The sequence below is a fragment of the Montipora capricornis genome, chromosome 3, assembly GCF_036669925.1.
Source record: "Montipora capricornis isolate CH-2021 chromosome 3, ASM3666992v2, whole genome shotgun sequence".
NCBI classification, from domain to species: domain Eukaryota; kingdom Metazoa; phylum Cnidaria; class Anthozoa; order Scleractinia; family Acroporidae; genus Montipora; species Montipora capricornis.
Genome location: NC_090885.1, coordinates 65,005,912 through 65,021,615, shown reverse-complemented (window position 1 = coordinate 65,021,615; position 15,704 = coordinate 65,005,912). Strand labels below are relative to the sequence as shown.

The 15,704-nt window shown below is 38.4% G+C and overlaps 1 protein-coding gene across 1 annotated transcript in view; it reads left to right on the top strand.

Moving 5' to 3' along the window:
- Positions 1 to 6,530: 6,530 nt before the first annotated feature.
- Positions 6,531 to 15,704, top strand: part of LOC138043724 (short/branched chain specific acyl-CoA dehydrogenase, mitochondrial-like) — an 11,414-nt gene continuing 2,240 nt past the window's right edge. Inside the window, exons 1-9 of the mRNA XM_068890137.1 lie at positions 6,531 to 6,591; positions 7,765 to 7,963; positions 11,011 to 11,111; positions 11,841 to 12,047; positions 12,507 to 12,677; positions 13,264 to 13,338; positions 13,458 to 13,508; positions 15,175 to 15,267; positions 15,493 to 15,582. Of these exons, the coding sequence (XP_068746238.1) occupies positions 6,574 to 6,591; positions 7,765 to 7,963; positions 11,011 to 11,111; positions 11,841 to 12,047; positions 12,507 to 12,677; positions 13,264 to 13,338; positions 13,458 to 13,508; positions 15,175 to 15,267; positions 15,493 to 15,582 (1,005 nt within the window). The 5' untranslated portion in view covers positions 6,531 to 6,573. The remainder of the gene's footprint in view (positions 6,592 to 7,764; positions 7,964 to 11,010; positions 11,112 to 11,840; positions 12,048 to 12,506; positions 12,678 to 13,263; positions 13,339 to 13,457; positions 13,509 to 15,174; positions 15,268 to 15,492; positions 15,583 to 15,704) is intronic.

Below are 15,704 nucleotides of genomic sequence, written 5' to 3'. Positions count from 1 at the left end.
CCTTTTCTTTCCGGCGGATGTAAGCTCTGTTTGCATTTAAATCCAAATAATATTCTGTTGGTAAATTGACTTTTAAAGAGACCATATACCGGTGATATTAATAAGCCGAGAATCTATTTACGTTTGGCGTCTGATTGGTTTTAAGTCAATGGAGTCTACTCTCGTGACAATAAATGGACAATTACCCCGGAAAGGGCGCGCTATTTGCCACAATATTCCCAGTGTGTATTCATTGTCGTAAATTAAAAACTCGCGGCAAAGCTTTTATTTAAGTGCTTCCGCGCAATTTTAATTTTGTCTAACACATCAAAAGGTTACTAACAGTTGCTTTGATACTTTAATCAAATGTTCAATTTCTAATGGGGTGAGTTTACACAAACTATGATGCTCGCCGTGCTTCGTTCGTGAGAGAATGAAAAACCCATATCTCACACAGTTGTAACGCTTGATACGTCACAAGACCACATCTCGTTCATTTAAAAACAAAATTATTTCCGTTAAATACTTCGAATCTTAGCGCTTTACTTTCTACTCAAAGTGATAGTCTCTTGCAGATATGAAAACAAAAGGAAAAAAAACAGCTATATCAAATCGCGGTGAGATTAAAAGCCATTCTCCATGCTTTTGCCAAGCTTGCTCAATCTCGTTCCCAGAGCCCACGTGTCTTTTGGTTGACCAAAAGACACGTGGACTCTGGGAACGAGATTGAAGCTTGCTCTGTTGCGTGACAGGGCTTAAAAACGGCTGGACATGCGCACTAAGACTCAGGTTTCCTCCCGCCATTCGATTTTCAAAATGGCGGACGACGAATGCAGATTTGACACGTCATTGTAACGGCCATTTCCAACGTCTTGCTCGCCCAAGGCCTTCCACTCCAAAGTGAATGAAAGGCATAACTGTTCAGTGCTGCCGTTTTGATCATGATGGCAGACATCGGAACGGTGATTTCATAACTATCAAGCAATCGACACAGCTCTCTTGAAGAGAATCTTTCACCGTTTCAGAATTTGCTCAAGGTACAGTTTTGCCGTGAACTAAGGGCGTTTCGATTTCTCTAAGGTTTTGAAAAGCATTTTTGGATAGGTTATTTGTTACTGTGACACATATCAAAAATGACTTTTGATTCGTTTTGATGAAAGTTTTAAATTCCTTGTTGTTCATGGACTTCAATGACATTTCATACGGAACAAACGGAGGAGCCATTCGTGAGTTGAAAACACTTTCGTCTCTGTTGTTGTTGTTGTCTTCGTCTCTTGTTCAGTCACTGATAAGACTTTAAAGTATGCCTGGAGTTCAAAGAGTCGTTTCTCATTCAATTCGTAGGCAGATGAGAGTCTGTGGCTAAATTGAAGGTTATGTTTCGTCTAGTTAGCAATGGTACATAAAACCTGAAGTTAATAAACTGCTTTAGTGTGTTTGAAATCTTGTGTCGTGTCTTTCTATTTTAGACCACCTTTACACGATTCTTGCTCAACGACTGCCCTTTCGGCCAAGGATTTTTCTCGCAAAAATCCGCGGCTGACCGGCGTCGCCTCCTCGGCTGTTTAGTTTATGTTTTGTTGTTGCAAGTTTGTTAGGGGTTTTAAACTTTTTTCTCTTCATGATGTATTATGTTAACGTAACCTCAGAAACTGCTCGTTTTCCACCTGTTGGGGGAACCTATTATTTTTTATTCCCTGGATAGCGCTCAAACCCGTCCATCAGCCAAACTTCGGACTGTGGAGATCTGAGGAAAAGAATTGAGGTGCCGGAAAGGAAAGGGAAAGTGACAAAGAATGAGAGAGTAGGCTGCTAACAAAAATTTCGATCTATCCATCTAAATAGATACACAAATATATTTGCACATTGTCATTGATCTAATAACAAAAACTAATTGAAGCACAAGAAATTTCCAAAAAATCTTGCTGCACAAATTGCCACCCAATTACAAATGAGGCTCTCCTTTTATTTCACATGCAACAGTCATTTCTCAGCAAAAGGCTCAACTTCGGGAGAAAAATGAGGAACTCAAGGATAAAATTAAAATCATTCAGAGAAAAATAAAAGATAAACAGTTTAGTCGCTCTGAAATGTTGCACACACCCAGACCCATCTCGCCAAATAAATGAAAATACCTTCAGCACAGTCAACCATTTAAAGCCATTAATATATCAATATGCACATTCTCCACACTGTTCTCCAGACATTTCCTATGGTACATACATGTATGAGGAGAATAATTTATTTCACAATCAAGTCTTTTTTCACTTGTAGATCATTTCCCATTTTCTCAAGAACCTTCATGTCTGATCAGTTAAGAGACATTAACATAAGGAGAAATAAAATATTGGTAACTCTTAGGGGTTAAAGGGCTGAACATTCACTAAAACCTACACCTATCAGGGTGGATTCATAACTGCATGCCAAGACATTGCCATTCTGAGTTACCAGGGACACTGCCACATCTTAGGTTCTTTTAAAACAATGATAACAAATCAGCCTTGTCATCAAATTAAGTAATAAGAAATGTAAACAGAGTACATGAACATTTGCCACATAACAAACTATGTATACAATAAAAAATTCAATAAGCTTGAACTCTTCAGTACCTACATGTATAACATTTTTGCATTAATTTTACTATGAAAATGGAACAAGTGAAACCTCTTCTTATCTGCCCCATTTTGAAATCATTTTTCAAAAGGGGAAACCACCTTTAGCACACTTTTCCAGCAATTTCACAAGGCCCTCACCAGACACTAAGCAGATGGTGGAGAAAATCTATATGTCCCTTCAAAGATGGAAAGCTTTTGTGAGGAGCTAGCCTGCGAATGCAGATTTATGAAAATACATCCGCGTTCGCAGGCTAGCGAGGAGCATGCACCAGGAATGTTTGAAGATATTTTGATGCTCAATTTAACAATGAAAAGAGAACCCCCTCACAAAAAAGAAGAAAGCTTCAAAAGTCAAGGGTTGTAGCAGTTCTGCAGAACTTGAGTTTCTTTCGAACTAGGTAGTTAACTAAAAATGTTCAAACAGTTAAACAAAGGAAGTTCTGTGATGCATTTATGAAATTATACTCAACGAATAGGAAACCCAAATTAATTTAAAGGGCATATAGGTGAAAAGACTTTGGCGGGCAGCATATGTAAATATGAGTCAACTAAATGCTTGATAACAAAAAACAGCTTCATATGAAATGTAAATTGAACAGAAGACATTTGTCATTAAGAACAAATTCTAATAAAATGTTGGTCTGTTCAACAGAAAAATAACAGACTACAAAAGGCCAATGGTCTTACTTTAACCCATTGGCTCCCAGGGGTTCCCCATTGACGAGTAAAATCGACTGGCGTTAGACAGAGTAAAATACTCTGGCATTAGACAGAGTAAGATACTAAGTCTGGCCAGCTTAGGCCGGTTTGGGCATCAAAGTGTTAAAGTTTGGTGGAGCTTTCTACAATTCCCTTATGGCTGGACAAGTGATGTGGTATCTTGTTTACCCAAATTCATTGCATAACTACTAAACTGAACTTGCAAAAAAAAAACCAAATGGAAATTGGTAAAATACTAAGGGAAGCAACTGAGGCATACATTCCAAAATATACTACACAACAATAAAAATTGAATAACATTCAGTTACAAGTATATGTAATGCAAGGGATAAGCATGTGTTAACCAGGTTACTGAGAAAGTTACAGTCAAAACAGCTCAAGCGTTCCTCTGATGAGCAGATTCATGAGTTTTTATAAAAGTGACGACACATTTGAAATTAAAGACATGTTTCGGTCGTGCAACGACCATCTTCAGTTGAAAGTAGAATTAATTTGAAGTTACATTTGAATTTATAATATGCTAAACAAAGATAAATAACAACGTGAAATAAATTGGGAATCTAACAAAATAGCCAAAGGTAACAAAAAAAGAGTGTACAATGGAACATGTTGATTAGAACGAGAGAGTTAAATTAACGTGATATAATTGCTTATTTAAAGAAGGTTGCTCCCAGGAAATATGTAAGGCCTCTTTTATCTTGACCTGGAATTTTGTGGTCGCACGGTCTATAACTTCAAAACATTCCGCAGAGCAGGAGTTACGGCATGCCTCGGATTGTTGAAGGTGTTTAAAGATATGTGAGGTCCTGTCCCTGTTTAAGTGTTCGCGAATGCGTGTCGAGAGGTGTCGGCTGGTTTCGCCGACATAGCAAGAATTACAGCTTGCACAGGTAAACTTGTAGACAACATTCGAACTGTTCGAATATCACGTTAATTTAACTCTCTCGTTCTAATCAACATGTTCCATTGTACACTCTTTTTTTGTTACCTTTGGCTATTTTGTTAGATTCCCAATTTATTTCACGTTGTTATTTATCTTTGTTTAGCATATTATAAATTCAAATGTAACTTCAAATTAATTCTACTTTCAACTGAAGATGGTCGTTGCACGACCGAAACATGTCTTTAATTTCAAATGTGTCGTCACTTTTATAAAAATTCATGAGTTCATTATTGCAAATTTTATATCGGTAACCATTTGAATAATCTGTTGAATGAATAGTGCAAAATTCAACTCAATCCTCAGTTGAAAACTCGAATTTTGATTGGAATATTGCTGGCTCCCGGTGCCAGGCTGCCGTGGGAATTTCACAGGTTTACTGATTTGCATAATCTTCCAAACAACTGTCATTTCACTCTAGCAACATTACCGTAATCTTACCAGTATCCTCAAACTTGAGACACCATGTTTTTGAATTAAAGATTGGATAGAGAAATTAATTTTAAAATAAAGGCAAATCACGCTTGTTACGACCTTGGCAGATTATGCAAATTGCTACACCTGTCAAATTCTCACGCTGGCCTGGCACCGGGAGGAAGCAATAATCCAATCAAAATTCAAGTTTGACCTGAGGCTTGATTGAGTTTTGCATCACTCATCCGAAAACCAGATTGTTGAAATGATTCCTGAAATCAAATCTGCAATAATGAACTCATTAATCTGCTCGTCAGAGGAACGCTTGAGCTAGTTTGACTGCAAAGTAAAGGGATTGTGTCCATGTTGTTGTATATCAGTTAATCTTCTAATCTTGTATATGGGGGAAATTGTGATGTTGAATATATTTTTACACAATGTTATTGGCTGCTCTATGTGGGGAAAAAAACATTTATCATGCTTATCGAGGACGACATCCACTTCATCCATGCACAACAACACCCATGTACCACAACTACTGCCTGGCACATGTGCACTGGTCTCATGGACATACAGCCATCTGTTTTAGCCATCACATGACCAGCAGAATGTCAAAAATTCCATCGTGTTGTCCTTGTCGTGTCCAAGACTGGTACAATCAAACAGTATAGAGGAGGAGTGTCAATTGAAGCTATACTGGAGTTCTTACATTAAGAACCACATTAATCAATTTTTGAATTAACATACATGGCCACATTGTCCCCAGAGTACAAAACAATTAAAATGACTGAAACCAAGAAAAGTTGCAAAAATCTGAGGTATAAAAAAGAGAAAGCAACAATAACTACATAATTTACTGATATGAAAATATGGTTTATTCTCATATACTTTAGCTACAGTGTAGAAGATACAACGTGCACATTTAATTGTAAATGTCCAAATTATCGAGTATTGCAATAAAATGCTTAGATAGGTGAAGTCCTACAGAAACATGCAGAATGTGGCAGTAGTAAACAATGACATACATGTGCCTCAATTTTTATTTCTACAAATTACACCGATTGTAAGCTGTCCGTGAAGCCTCGAGGTTTTTAATGCAGGGAAATTAGGAAAAATCAAAGTGACTTCATGAATCAAAATTCAACAATATTAGCAGGCGCTAACTATAATCATGTAACCAAGAAAAACTTTACAATAAATATTTGTTTTAGATACCTTGCAGACGAGGATGAACGTAGCGATAGTGACGATGATCAAGATGATGACAAAAATCAAGAAGATGAAACAAACAAAGGAGGAGATAATGATTTTGTCGAAAGACAGCTCGTATCTATCACTGACAAGCCAAGGAGCTTGTGCATGTTGAAACAACGCCAAAGGCAAATGCGACCAATCCATTCCTTCATGATGGAAAAGACTTCTCTGATCTTCATAACAAATGGCTTTTCTAAAAACCACTCAAATATTAAAAGGTCACAACCAACAATCGCAACCATGGTTGTTTACACAGAATACGTGTTGTCCTCATATCCATCTGTTCACTAAATAGCCCAAAACTATGTTCTAAGTATCAGGATCTACAACGGTAGCCTCGCAGCTCCTACAAGGTCTCACCTGATATCTACAACATGATAAATTTCGACTCAGGCACAGTAGAATTTTTCGTAAATGCTCATGCATTCCGCATAAACACAACAGTGAACGCCATGGAAAGATCATGAATTCTAAACTGAACGCATGCGCATTTCATGAGAGGGGCATTTTTTACGTCATAACCTCTCGACCAATCAGCCGTTTTTAAGCCCTGTCCTGTTGCGTAACTTGCACCGAAGCACTGGGTCTCGTTGCCCCACAATGCAATGCTCATCTCCCGGTTCAACATCAGTCATCAAGACGTCATTTGCAATGGCTACGTTCTGTAAGGTTCGTTCTTTTTTCTTTTTCTCTCCTTGGTTTGACTTAGATATTCGGAAAAGGGAGATGGTTTTGAATTCGATCATGCTAAAGGAAGAAGTGTTTCGTTGTTGTGAGAGTTTCTTAAATTTTGATGACAAATTAGTGGTCTCACGATCCATGGTCTCACCGATTATTGTGATAATTTAAGCTTAGTTTTATTCTCACAAAAAATGACTGCGACTATTAAATTTGAAATTAATAGCGGTACTCACCATTTATTTTAGAAACAATACATGTGATGTTCAAATTTGCCAATCACTGGCACAGAAGAACCTTCGTTTCGACAGTGAATGAACTTAACCTTCGGTTGTGAAACATACGAACGTCATTGCCTGATTGTTTCCAAATGATTATTACTTTACTTTATTTCTTAATTATATCCATAGCAGCAAGTTCACCATAACAAAAACTTTTATCCGTAATTGATTGATAACTCTATCTATCAAGTGATTTGTCTTTTCTCCTGTCAGTCACATTCACATCAAGCTCAATTTCTGGAAAATTAAAACCTGACATCAACAAAGAGTTTCAGTTGTGGTGTTCCATCATACTGTTTGGCAACATATGAATAACAAATAATTATTCATTGAAATTTAATTTGAATGTCAGACCTTGCAGGGTTTGCATTAAGAATAATTAATTGGATATGAGATGGTAAATAGCCAATGAGGCGTGAAGTGCTGAGTTGGCTATAACCAGTCTCATATCTAACCAGAGCAAATGGAATAATTATTGTTTTATTAAATTTTCATTTAGTTCTGAACTGTTTTAGTTAAAGAATGACAGGATCATGGATGTTGTCTCAGCTTCTACAAAATGACCAATGCAATCAGTTTCTCTGTAAGGTCATTATGGTATATTAGTTTACAACTGAGATTGAGTGAGCCAGTCAGAATGCCAGATACGCAATATCTGAGATTGAAAAATTAATACGATAATGTAACTGGAGAAGTGTCTGAAAGGACAAAGCTCTATTGGCTCTCCTAAGAAAGAAAATGAGTTGGAGATTTTCTGGTAGTAGCCAGGAAATTCTCCATTATCCCAATGTGTAATGAACACCCTGTCTTGTGCGTTTAGAGATTTATTAAGCATATATTTTAAGTCATTGATTTTCATTTGCTGTTTTTATTTTTTGCACAGATATTATCATCAGTGACAAGACCAGCCAGGTCATTGTCAGGTATTATCACTCAAGGTAAAAGAAGTCACCTTGTGCCCACTTGGTGTGGCCGTCGTTTAAGCCAAAAAGTGGCTGAAGACTTAAAGAGTTTTGAAAAATGTTATATACCTGGGCCATTAACAGTGCTCTCAGAAGAGGAAGAAATGATGAGAGATGCAGGTACTTTGTCAAGCAATTTAAGAATACCGATCACAATTTAGTGTTTGTTCATCATGATCATTTTTTTTAACCCATTCACAGAATGCCCCCAGTTGACAAGTAAAATCGTCTGGCATTAGACAGTAAAATCTTTTAAGACTCACTCCCTGGAGTCAATGGGTTAATTAATGGAGGGGACATACAACAATACACCATATTCATATACAAATATGAGGCTGGGTTCTTATCTCGATTCTTATCATTTTATTAAATTGCAAGGTTAGAGTGAGTTTTAATCGAGTGTGGTAAAACCAAAACCAAAGTAATTACTTTGGCCAATCGAAAGGACGGAGACAATCGAGTAGACCAATCAAAGCTCTAAGTAATTGCATGTAGCCGACACAAAGTGCGGGAAAATGTGCATGTGCGAGCCATGATTGGTTTTGGTTTCACATCTGATTGGTTGAAAAAGGGGTGCGACAACTTTGAACTAATCACTGAGTGAAGTACACTGTAATGCAAAACCAATGCAATGCACTAAGTACTTGCGACACTCTATTGAAAATTGCTCTAATATCAATATGAATTACATATTTTCCTTTGGTTCTTGACAGGTTTCCTAATATTCACTACTTGCGCAATCCCATAATACACCTCTATTACCCCCCAAGACTTTTGCATAACCATCGTTTTCAATTTCTCCTGGGACATGAAAATGTCCCAAGAGAAGTCGAAAACAATGCCTAGATGCAGAATTTTGGGGAGTAAAAGAGGTGTATTATGGGATTTGTGCAAGAAGTGAATGGTACTATTTTAGATTTTTTAAAAGTAGAAGAGTCTAAATTAGCATTTCATTTTATGGTCTACCTATGGTAGCCATTTTCATGGCTTGTATGTTTTGATAAAGCATGGTTAAATTCAATTTTTAGCCTATTTAACCCATTCACCCCTCATCAGGCATCCCAGGGCACCCCCAACTGACGAGTAAAATTGTCTGGCGTTAGGGAGAGTAAAATCTGTTAAGTATCACTCCCAGGAGTCAATGGGTGAAAGTCTTCAAGAGTGAGGAAGATTTGTATAATGGATGACAAAAGCAGGGATGTGTGCTTCACTGAAAAAAAGTTATCCTTTTTAGAAAAATAATGTTCAGAGAAGAACTGTTTGTCTGACATGATGTGAGGTTGTTTGCCAAGGTAGACACTCATCACAGCAAAGAGAGGTTGTATGAGGCAGTGTCCAAAATAGATTAATTTTTTCATTAGTGATATGGGGAAACCCGGAAAAAACCCAAGGGCTCCTTTGCAGTCCTAAGCTGAACCTACATGTATGATGTTTTGATTACTTAGACAGTTTGGATCTTCTATGACTGAGCTATATTTAAGCAATAGACCACAAGTTTCTATGGTATATAGGCTGATAAACCGCGTGCGATGTTGGTAGAACACGAGAAAAATTCGAAAATCACAAGCCGCAGGCGAGTGATTTAGTAATAAATTCTTTGAGTGTTCTTCCAACATCCCAAGTGGTTTATCATGCCTATAAACCATAGAAACTTGTGGTCTATTGCTTTTATATAATAATTCAGAAGACGCGCGATTTTTCCTTGAGTTTACTGGCACAATAAAACATAGCTGATTGACCAATCAGAGCCCGTGCTCTGATTGGTCAATTATTATACAAAAGCAATAGACCACAAGTTTCTATGGTTTATAGGCATGATAAACCACTTGGGATGTTGGAAGAACACTCGAAGAATTCTTAAAAATCGCTCGCCTGCGGCTCGTGATTTACGAATTCTTCTCATGTTCTACCAACATCGCGCATTAGTTTGTCAGCCTATAAACCATAGAAACTTGTGGTCTACTGCTTAAATAAACCATGGAAACTTGTGTTCCATTGCTTAAATAGGAGACTCGTTTGAGCTAGGTCATAATTTTAAACTAGGTTCAGATGATCCTGGTTCACAAGTACTGTATTCCTGCATCTCCATTGGAAAAATAATACATCTGTTCATTTCATTCAGTAGGGATAACATCTGACATCTTGTTCATTACAATCTGAGGAAAACTTGTATCTAATGAAAGAAATGTGTATTTGAAATACGGGTTCTGAAAAGCTAAATGTGAGGATCACCTCAATCTTTCGTCGTTAACCAGCACTTCAAATATGCACATTTCTTTCATTCGTTAGTCCTTTCATGGGAACACATGAGCCCAGTTAATTGACCTTCTCCCAACTGTGTGGCTTCACAGCTCAGTTGGGAGAGCAATGCACCAGCATGGCAGAGGTCATGGGTTGAAATCCCATTGGTTTCACCTGTATTTTTCATGCAGTTAAATGCAATTTAACGAGTTAACAACTAGGAGCACAAGTTTTACCTTCACGGTCTGTGGTTTGTTAGATATTCGCATGTGCCAGGATTCTTCATGTTCTTGGTCCATAGGGCGTTGTAGCAGTTTTGTTGGCGTTTTAGTCAGCGTTTTCTGAGCGTTAGCGTTTTCCTGAGCGTGGGGACTCCTTGGAGGCTGTCTCCCCTCCCCTGTCCTTCCCTTTCTTTCCACTGTTTTATCAGTGTGACGGGTGCCTGCTTTCTCCCTCCGCATGGGGGCTCATGGCTGGGTTGCCTGGATTTGCCAGCCATGAGAGCGGTCTCCATCTGGGAGCTGGCTGCCAGTACTGGAAGCTCCTGGATGTCTCAGGCACCCAACCTCCACTTTGCGAGGCAGTTGTTAAAGGTGTCTATAATCAGAGACAATAATTGTTTCTGATTATAGACACCTGAAAAATAAATTTTAAAAGTAGATAAATTGTTCAGTTAAGTGCAAGGATCACTTCAATCTTTTGCAAAGTATCTAGTTTGTCAAATTAATGCAATGGTAGAGTCAGGCCTCAAAACCACCATTCCTGGCCTGAGATGGAGGACTTGCCTTACCAATACCTTGTCACTGCAGCATCACTACTTTTTGACGAAGGATTTTGGGTTACTACTTCTCATTGTCCCACTCAAACTTTGTTAGTGATCATACTTAGAAAAATTTAAGAATTGACGCAGCCTCCTCATTCTTCAGTTGCTAGGTTCGCTACTGAAAAAATAGAGCCGTTGGTGTCGGAAATGGACCATAAATCTCAAATGGATGAGTCCATCATCAGAGGAATGTTTGAACAAGGGGTTAGTAATATTCAGTTCCGGCCACGTGGTCGACATGTTTAAAAATGTTTATGCTTCTACATGTATAAAAACACGAGGCTACTTGCAGCCTATTGTCGCCTGCGGCCTGGGACCAGAAAGTTCGGAAACTTTATGAGCCTTTTTTGGGTTTCACAATTCCCTTTGTATCTCAAGAGCAAAGAGACTTTGAGTCGTCAAACTTCACAGTCAGTTTCCTTTTTGTTACCTTAAAATCATGTTAAAAGGTCGACTTTCCTGTCTGAATAAGTGGTTGGCAGCCTCACAAATGTCTTTTCAGGCTCGAAAAGTTTTTGGGACTTTGAGAAATGGGCAGCTGGGCAAGTTTTTTGGATCTGGCGAATTAACAGTTACCTGTTTGAAATAATAACTGATGACATTTCCGAATCAGAAAAAAATACAGGATATTTTAAAGTAACTTGTGGGCGAAACTGAAGTGGCATTCTCCTCTGAAGTAATTATACTTTACATTAACAGTTTGTGACTTCATCAATATTATTTTTGAACAAAAAATTGTATTTCTCTGGATTGAGAGAAGATATTCTAAATTAGAAAACACCATTCTTCATCATTTTAAAAGGTCTTTAAAGTAAGCAAAAGATATATTTTACTTCATAGGCACTTTAAGCCTGACTGACTTAAAAGGGACTGCTAGCAGCCTTCTCTTATAAAGCCCTTTCTCATGGATCAGTTGTCTGTTCTTCATTTCAGCTCATGGGAATAGAAATAGATGCAGATTATGGAGGAACAAACTCTTCATTCTTCGTGTCCTGCCTTGTCGTTGAGGAGCTGGCCAAAATTGATCCAGCAGTCAGTGTGATGTGTGATGTACAGAATACACTGATTGTCACACTGTTCAGGAAATATGGTACAGCTCAACAAAAAGCAGAGTATTTGCCTCTTTTAGCACAGAATATGGTATGTTTCTTCTCCTCAGAATTATCTTGAAGACTAATCCTGTGTTTGTCGTGAGCAATGTCTTTAAAAAAAATCTTTCTTTCTTGTTTTGGAAGTGTTGAGTCACCCCTGTCACCACAAAATTAATAACTTGATTTTGAACCCTTTCACTCCTGTGGGGTTCCCCATTGATGAGTAAAATCGTCTGGCGTTAGACAGAGTAAAATCTGTAAGTGTCACTCTTGGGAGTGAAAGGGTTAATAACTAGTTTATTTTTCTATGAAGTTCTGTGAACCACCACCTTGGATTGTGAGCCATAACATAATAATATTAACCTACTCAACCTACATACGGCATTAATTCTGGGAATTATTGATTCCAGGCTACACTCACCTCTGCGCCAACCCTTAAGACCTCAATTTGGAAAAAAATCCATTACCGGTAATTTTGAAATTGATTGAATTAACATTTTTCTTCAAGGTAGGAAGTTTTTGCCTGTCCGAGGTTGGTTCTGGAAGTGATGCCTTTGCAATGGAAACAAAAGCTCAAAAGAATGGAGATTATTATGTGATAAATGGTTCTAAAATGTGGATTACAAATGCTGAAAATGCAGGGGTGTATCTTGTGTTTGCTAATGCTGCGCCCGAAAAGGTAATAAATTGGACTTTTCTGCATGCGTACAAGGTCAAGATTCTTTGGAACACTGTATAGACATTACTGTTTCCTCTTTTTTTCCCTTCAGTTTCTTACTAATTATTTTGAGTCTAGTGCAAGAAAGCAACCTTGAGCTGAAAATAGAAGGCCTTTTTTAATCAGTTTGATTTTGAGGCAACATCCATCTTTACAAGTCACTAGAGAGCTTAAGCACAAGATGGTTTTGAGCAATGGATGGAAACCTGAAATGGACATTTTGCATGCCAGGACACTGTTGTCTCTCCCAGATTTTCAAACTAATCGTCTCTTTTGGTGAAAAGATACAATATAAATGTGGTAGTGTGAAGACAACTTAAACAGGAAACAGTCCACTTCCAGTTGCCTTGAGCGGCTCAAAATTATTGCCTGCACACCTCAAATTCCCTAGGACGCTTCCTGTTGGCGAGTAAAATCATCTGATGTTAGACAGAGTAAAATCTGCCAAGTCTCACTCCCAGTGTTGAATGGGTTAATTAAGCACCCTACTCCTACTTCTAAAACTGTACAAAACAAACATTTAAGTGTATGATTTGTTGAACCCTAGGGCTATAAAGGAATTACAACATTTATAGTTCCCAGAGAAACAGAAGGGCTGTCACTTGGAAAGAAGGAAGACAAGGTTTGTCACTGGAACCGGTAGTTGCCCTTTTTACCAGCAGATTGTGTTTAAAAGGTATCCATTTCCACTTACTCAACACTGGTTTTTGCTTATCTCGTTTTTCTTTCTTATACTTGCAGCTTGGAATAAGAGCATCTTCAACGTGTCCAGTCCACTTTGATAATGTTAAGGTGAAAAACTCCTCTTGATTGTCTTTGCACAGACACTCTAGTCATACCATTTGAGTACTTCACCAGTTAATGCAGTGATATTAGAGGATATTCTCATATAAACACCAATGAAATACCAAACCCAAGGCTGTTGCTTAACAGGAGCCCGGTAGCCTGGGGCTTCCAAAGAATAGCTCTGGGCACCTTAATTTTTCACAGCAACACCTTTCACTTCATATGTTGGGCTCCTAAGTTCTCAGCGTTTAGTTCTGAGGGCCCCTTTAAAATTTTCTTAGGCAGCAGCCTTGTAAACCATTCAGTTTAATACTTTTTGTAGTGCTACTGTAGAACAATGCAACGATTCATTGTGTAATCATAGCAATGGTGACCTTTTCATGTGTGAAGATAACAAGTTACTTTCATGTGTAAAGATATCATGTTTTGTGTGAAAGCTCACCTGGTTAGCCCTCCTCGCCCACCCACCCACCCACCCCACAAGAGAGCTTGCTCACAGACTATCACCTGGTATGTCATTGGTGTTTATATAATAAAGGCGAAATGTGATGTACCAACAAAGTAGCCTAATCTTTGCTGCTCACAGAAGAAAATGAAGATATAAACTAGCTTTTGCTGCAATTTTTGTTCAAGCAACTTTAGCTCAAGTATCTACAAACTGACACTCATGTTTATCAAAACATACATTTTCATCATCTCAAGCCAGACTGGATGTTGAAGTGAGCTCTGTATATCCCCTTTAAAAACAATAAGGATTCTTTGATAACAAGTGCTTTTGAATCGTATAATACCAAGAGATGAAATTGAGCGATTTTCAATTGAGTGTCGAAAGTAATTAGCGAATTACTTTGGTTTTGCATTACTACACTCAGTGATTGGTTCAAAGTTCTCGCACCACTTTTTCAACCAATCAGAACTGAAACCATAACCAATCGTGGCTTGCGGGTGCACAATTTCCCGCACTTTGTGTCGGCTACGTGTAATTACTTTAAGTTTTGATTGGTTTACTGGATTGTCTCCGTCCTTTTTGATTGGCCAAAGTAATTACTTTGGTTTTGGTTCTAGAAACTTTCGCTTAATATTCCATCTTCCTGTAGAGGGTTTACATGTTGATGTCATGGAGCTTGTATCATTATTTTACTGAATTTTTGCCAACAGCAGTGTTGGTACCTTAATAGGCTAATTTAGCAACAGAACGGAAACACCAGTTGACGACCAGGTGATCTGGTGATGTAATTCGGAGGACTGGGGAGAAAAATTTTAACGTCGTATCCCACAATCGCACGCGGCCTTATTTTCGAACTCAGCATGGCAGAGGCGAGGTTAGATTTTGTCGGGTCTACTTGAATGTTCATTCAGTAACAGGAAATGTGGTAGACACGTAATGATCTGTTGAGTTTTGGCGATGGCAATACCGCAGGGAGTTTGGAAACAACACCTAAGGCCGTGCGTGGTTGTGGGATACGGCGTTAAAATTTTTCTTCCCGGGACGGCACGGGCAAACAAGATGTCCGTAATTATTAGGCCGGATTAAAGTAGAATCCAGGCTATGCCGCGCGCTCTCCCGTTGTCGACTGAGGTTGCCGTTCTATTGCTAAATCAGCCTAATGTTCACTCACCAAGCTGCACATTCAAAAAGTTTTCGTTATCTTCATGCTGTTCAATCTGGCAGGTGCACGAAAGTCATGTCCTTGGACAGGTCGGGCATGGTTACAAGTACGCTATTGAGTGCCTGAATGAAGGACGCATTGGGATTGGAGCGCAGGTGTGTAATTGACAGATGCCATTTTATTTAAGCAAATGAGCTAACTGGCCTAGCTAATCGCCACTCTTGCAGTCTGGAGGTTCTGACTTGCAAAGGACGCTGCTCAACAAGAATGGGCTAAAAACATTGCCCAACTTTCGATTTAATTTTAGTTCATTGATTTCATATAATCTCTAGTCATCTCGATTATCGTTGTTGTGATGATCATTATCGTTATGTTGTTAGATGCTTGGGCTTGCTCAGGGCTGCTTCAATTGCACGGTCCCTTACACTCATGAACGAAAACAGTTTGGACAGAAGATCTGGGACTTTCAGGTAAACACATTGCAATCATCGTTACCCGACTTAGTCAATAGGCCATTTTTGAAATATCAAATCAACTGTCTAATATTCAGCTTTAATATATCGAAAAAGGTCTATTAAACGTTCGGTAATCG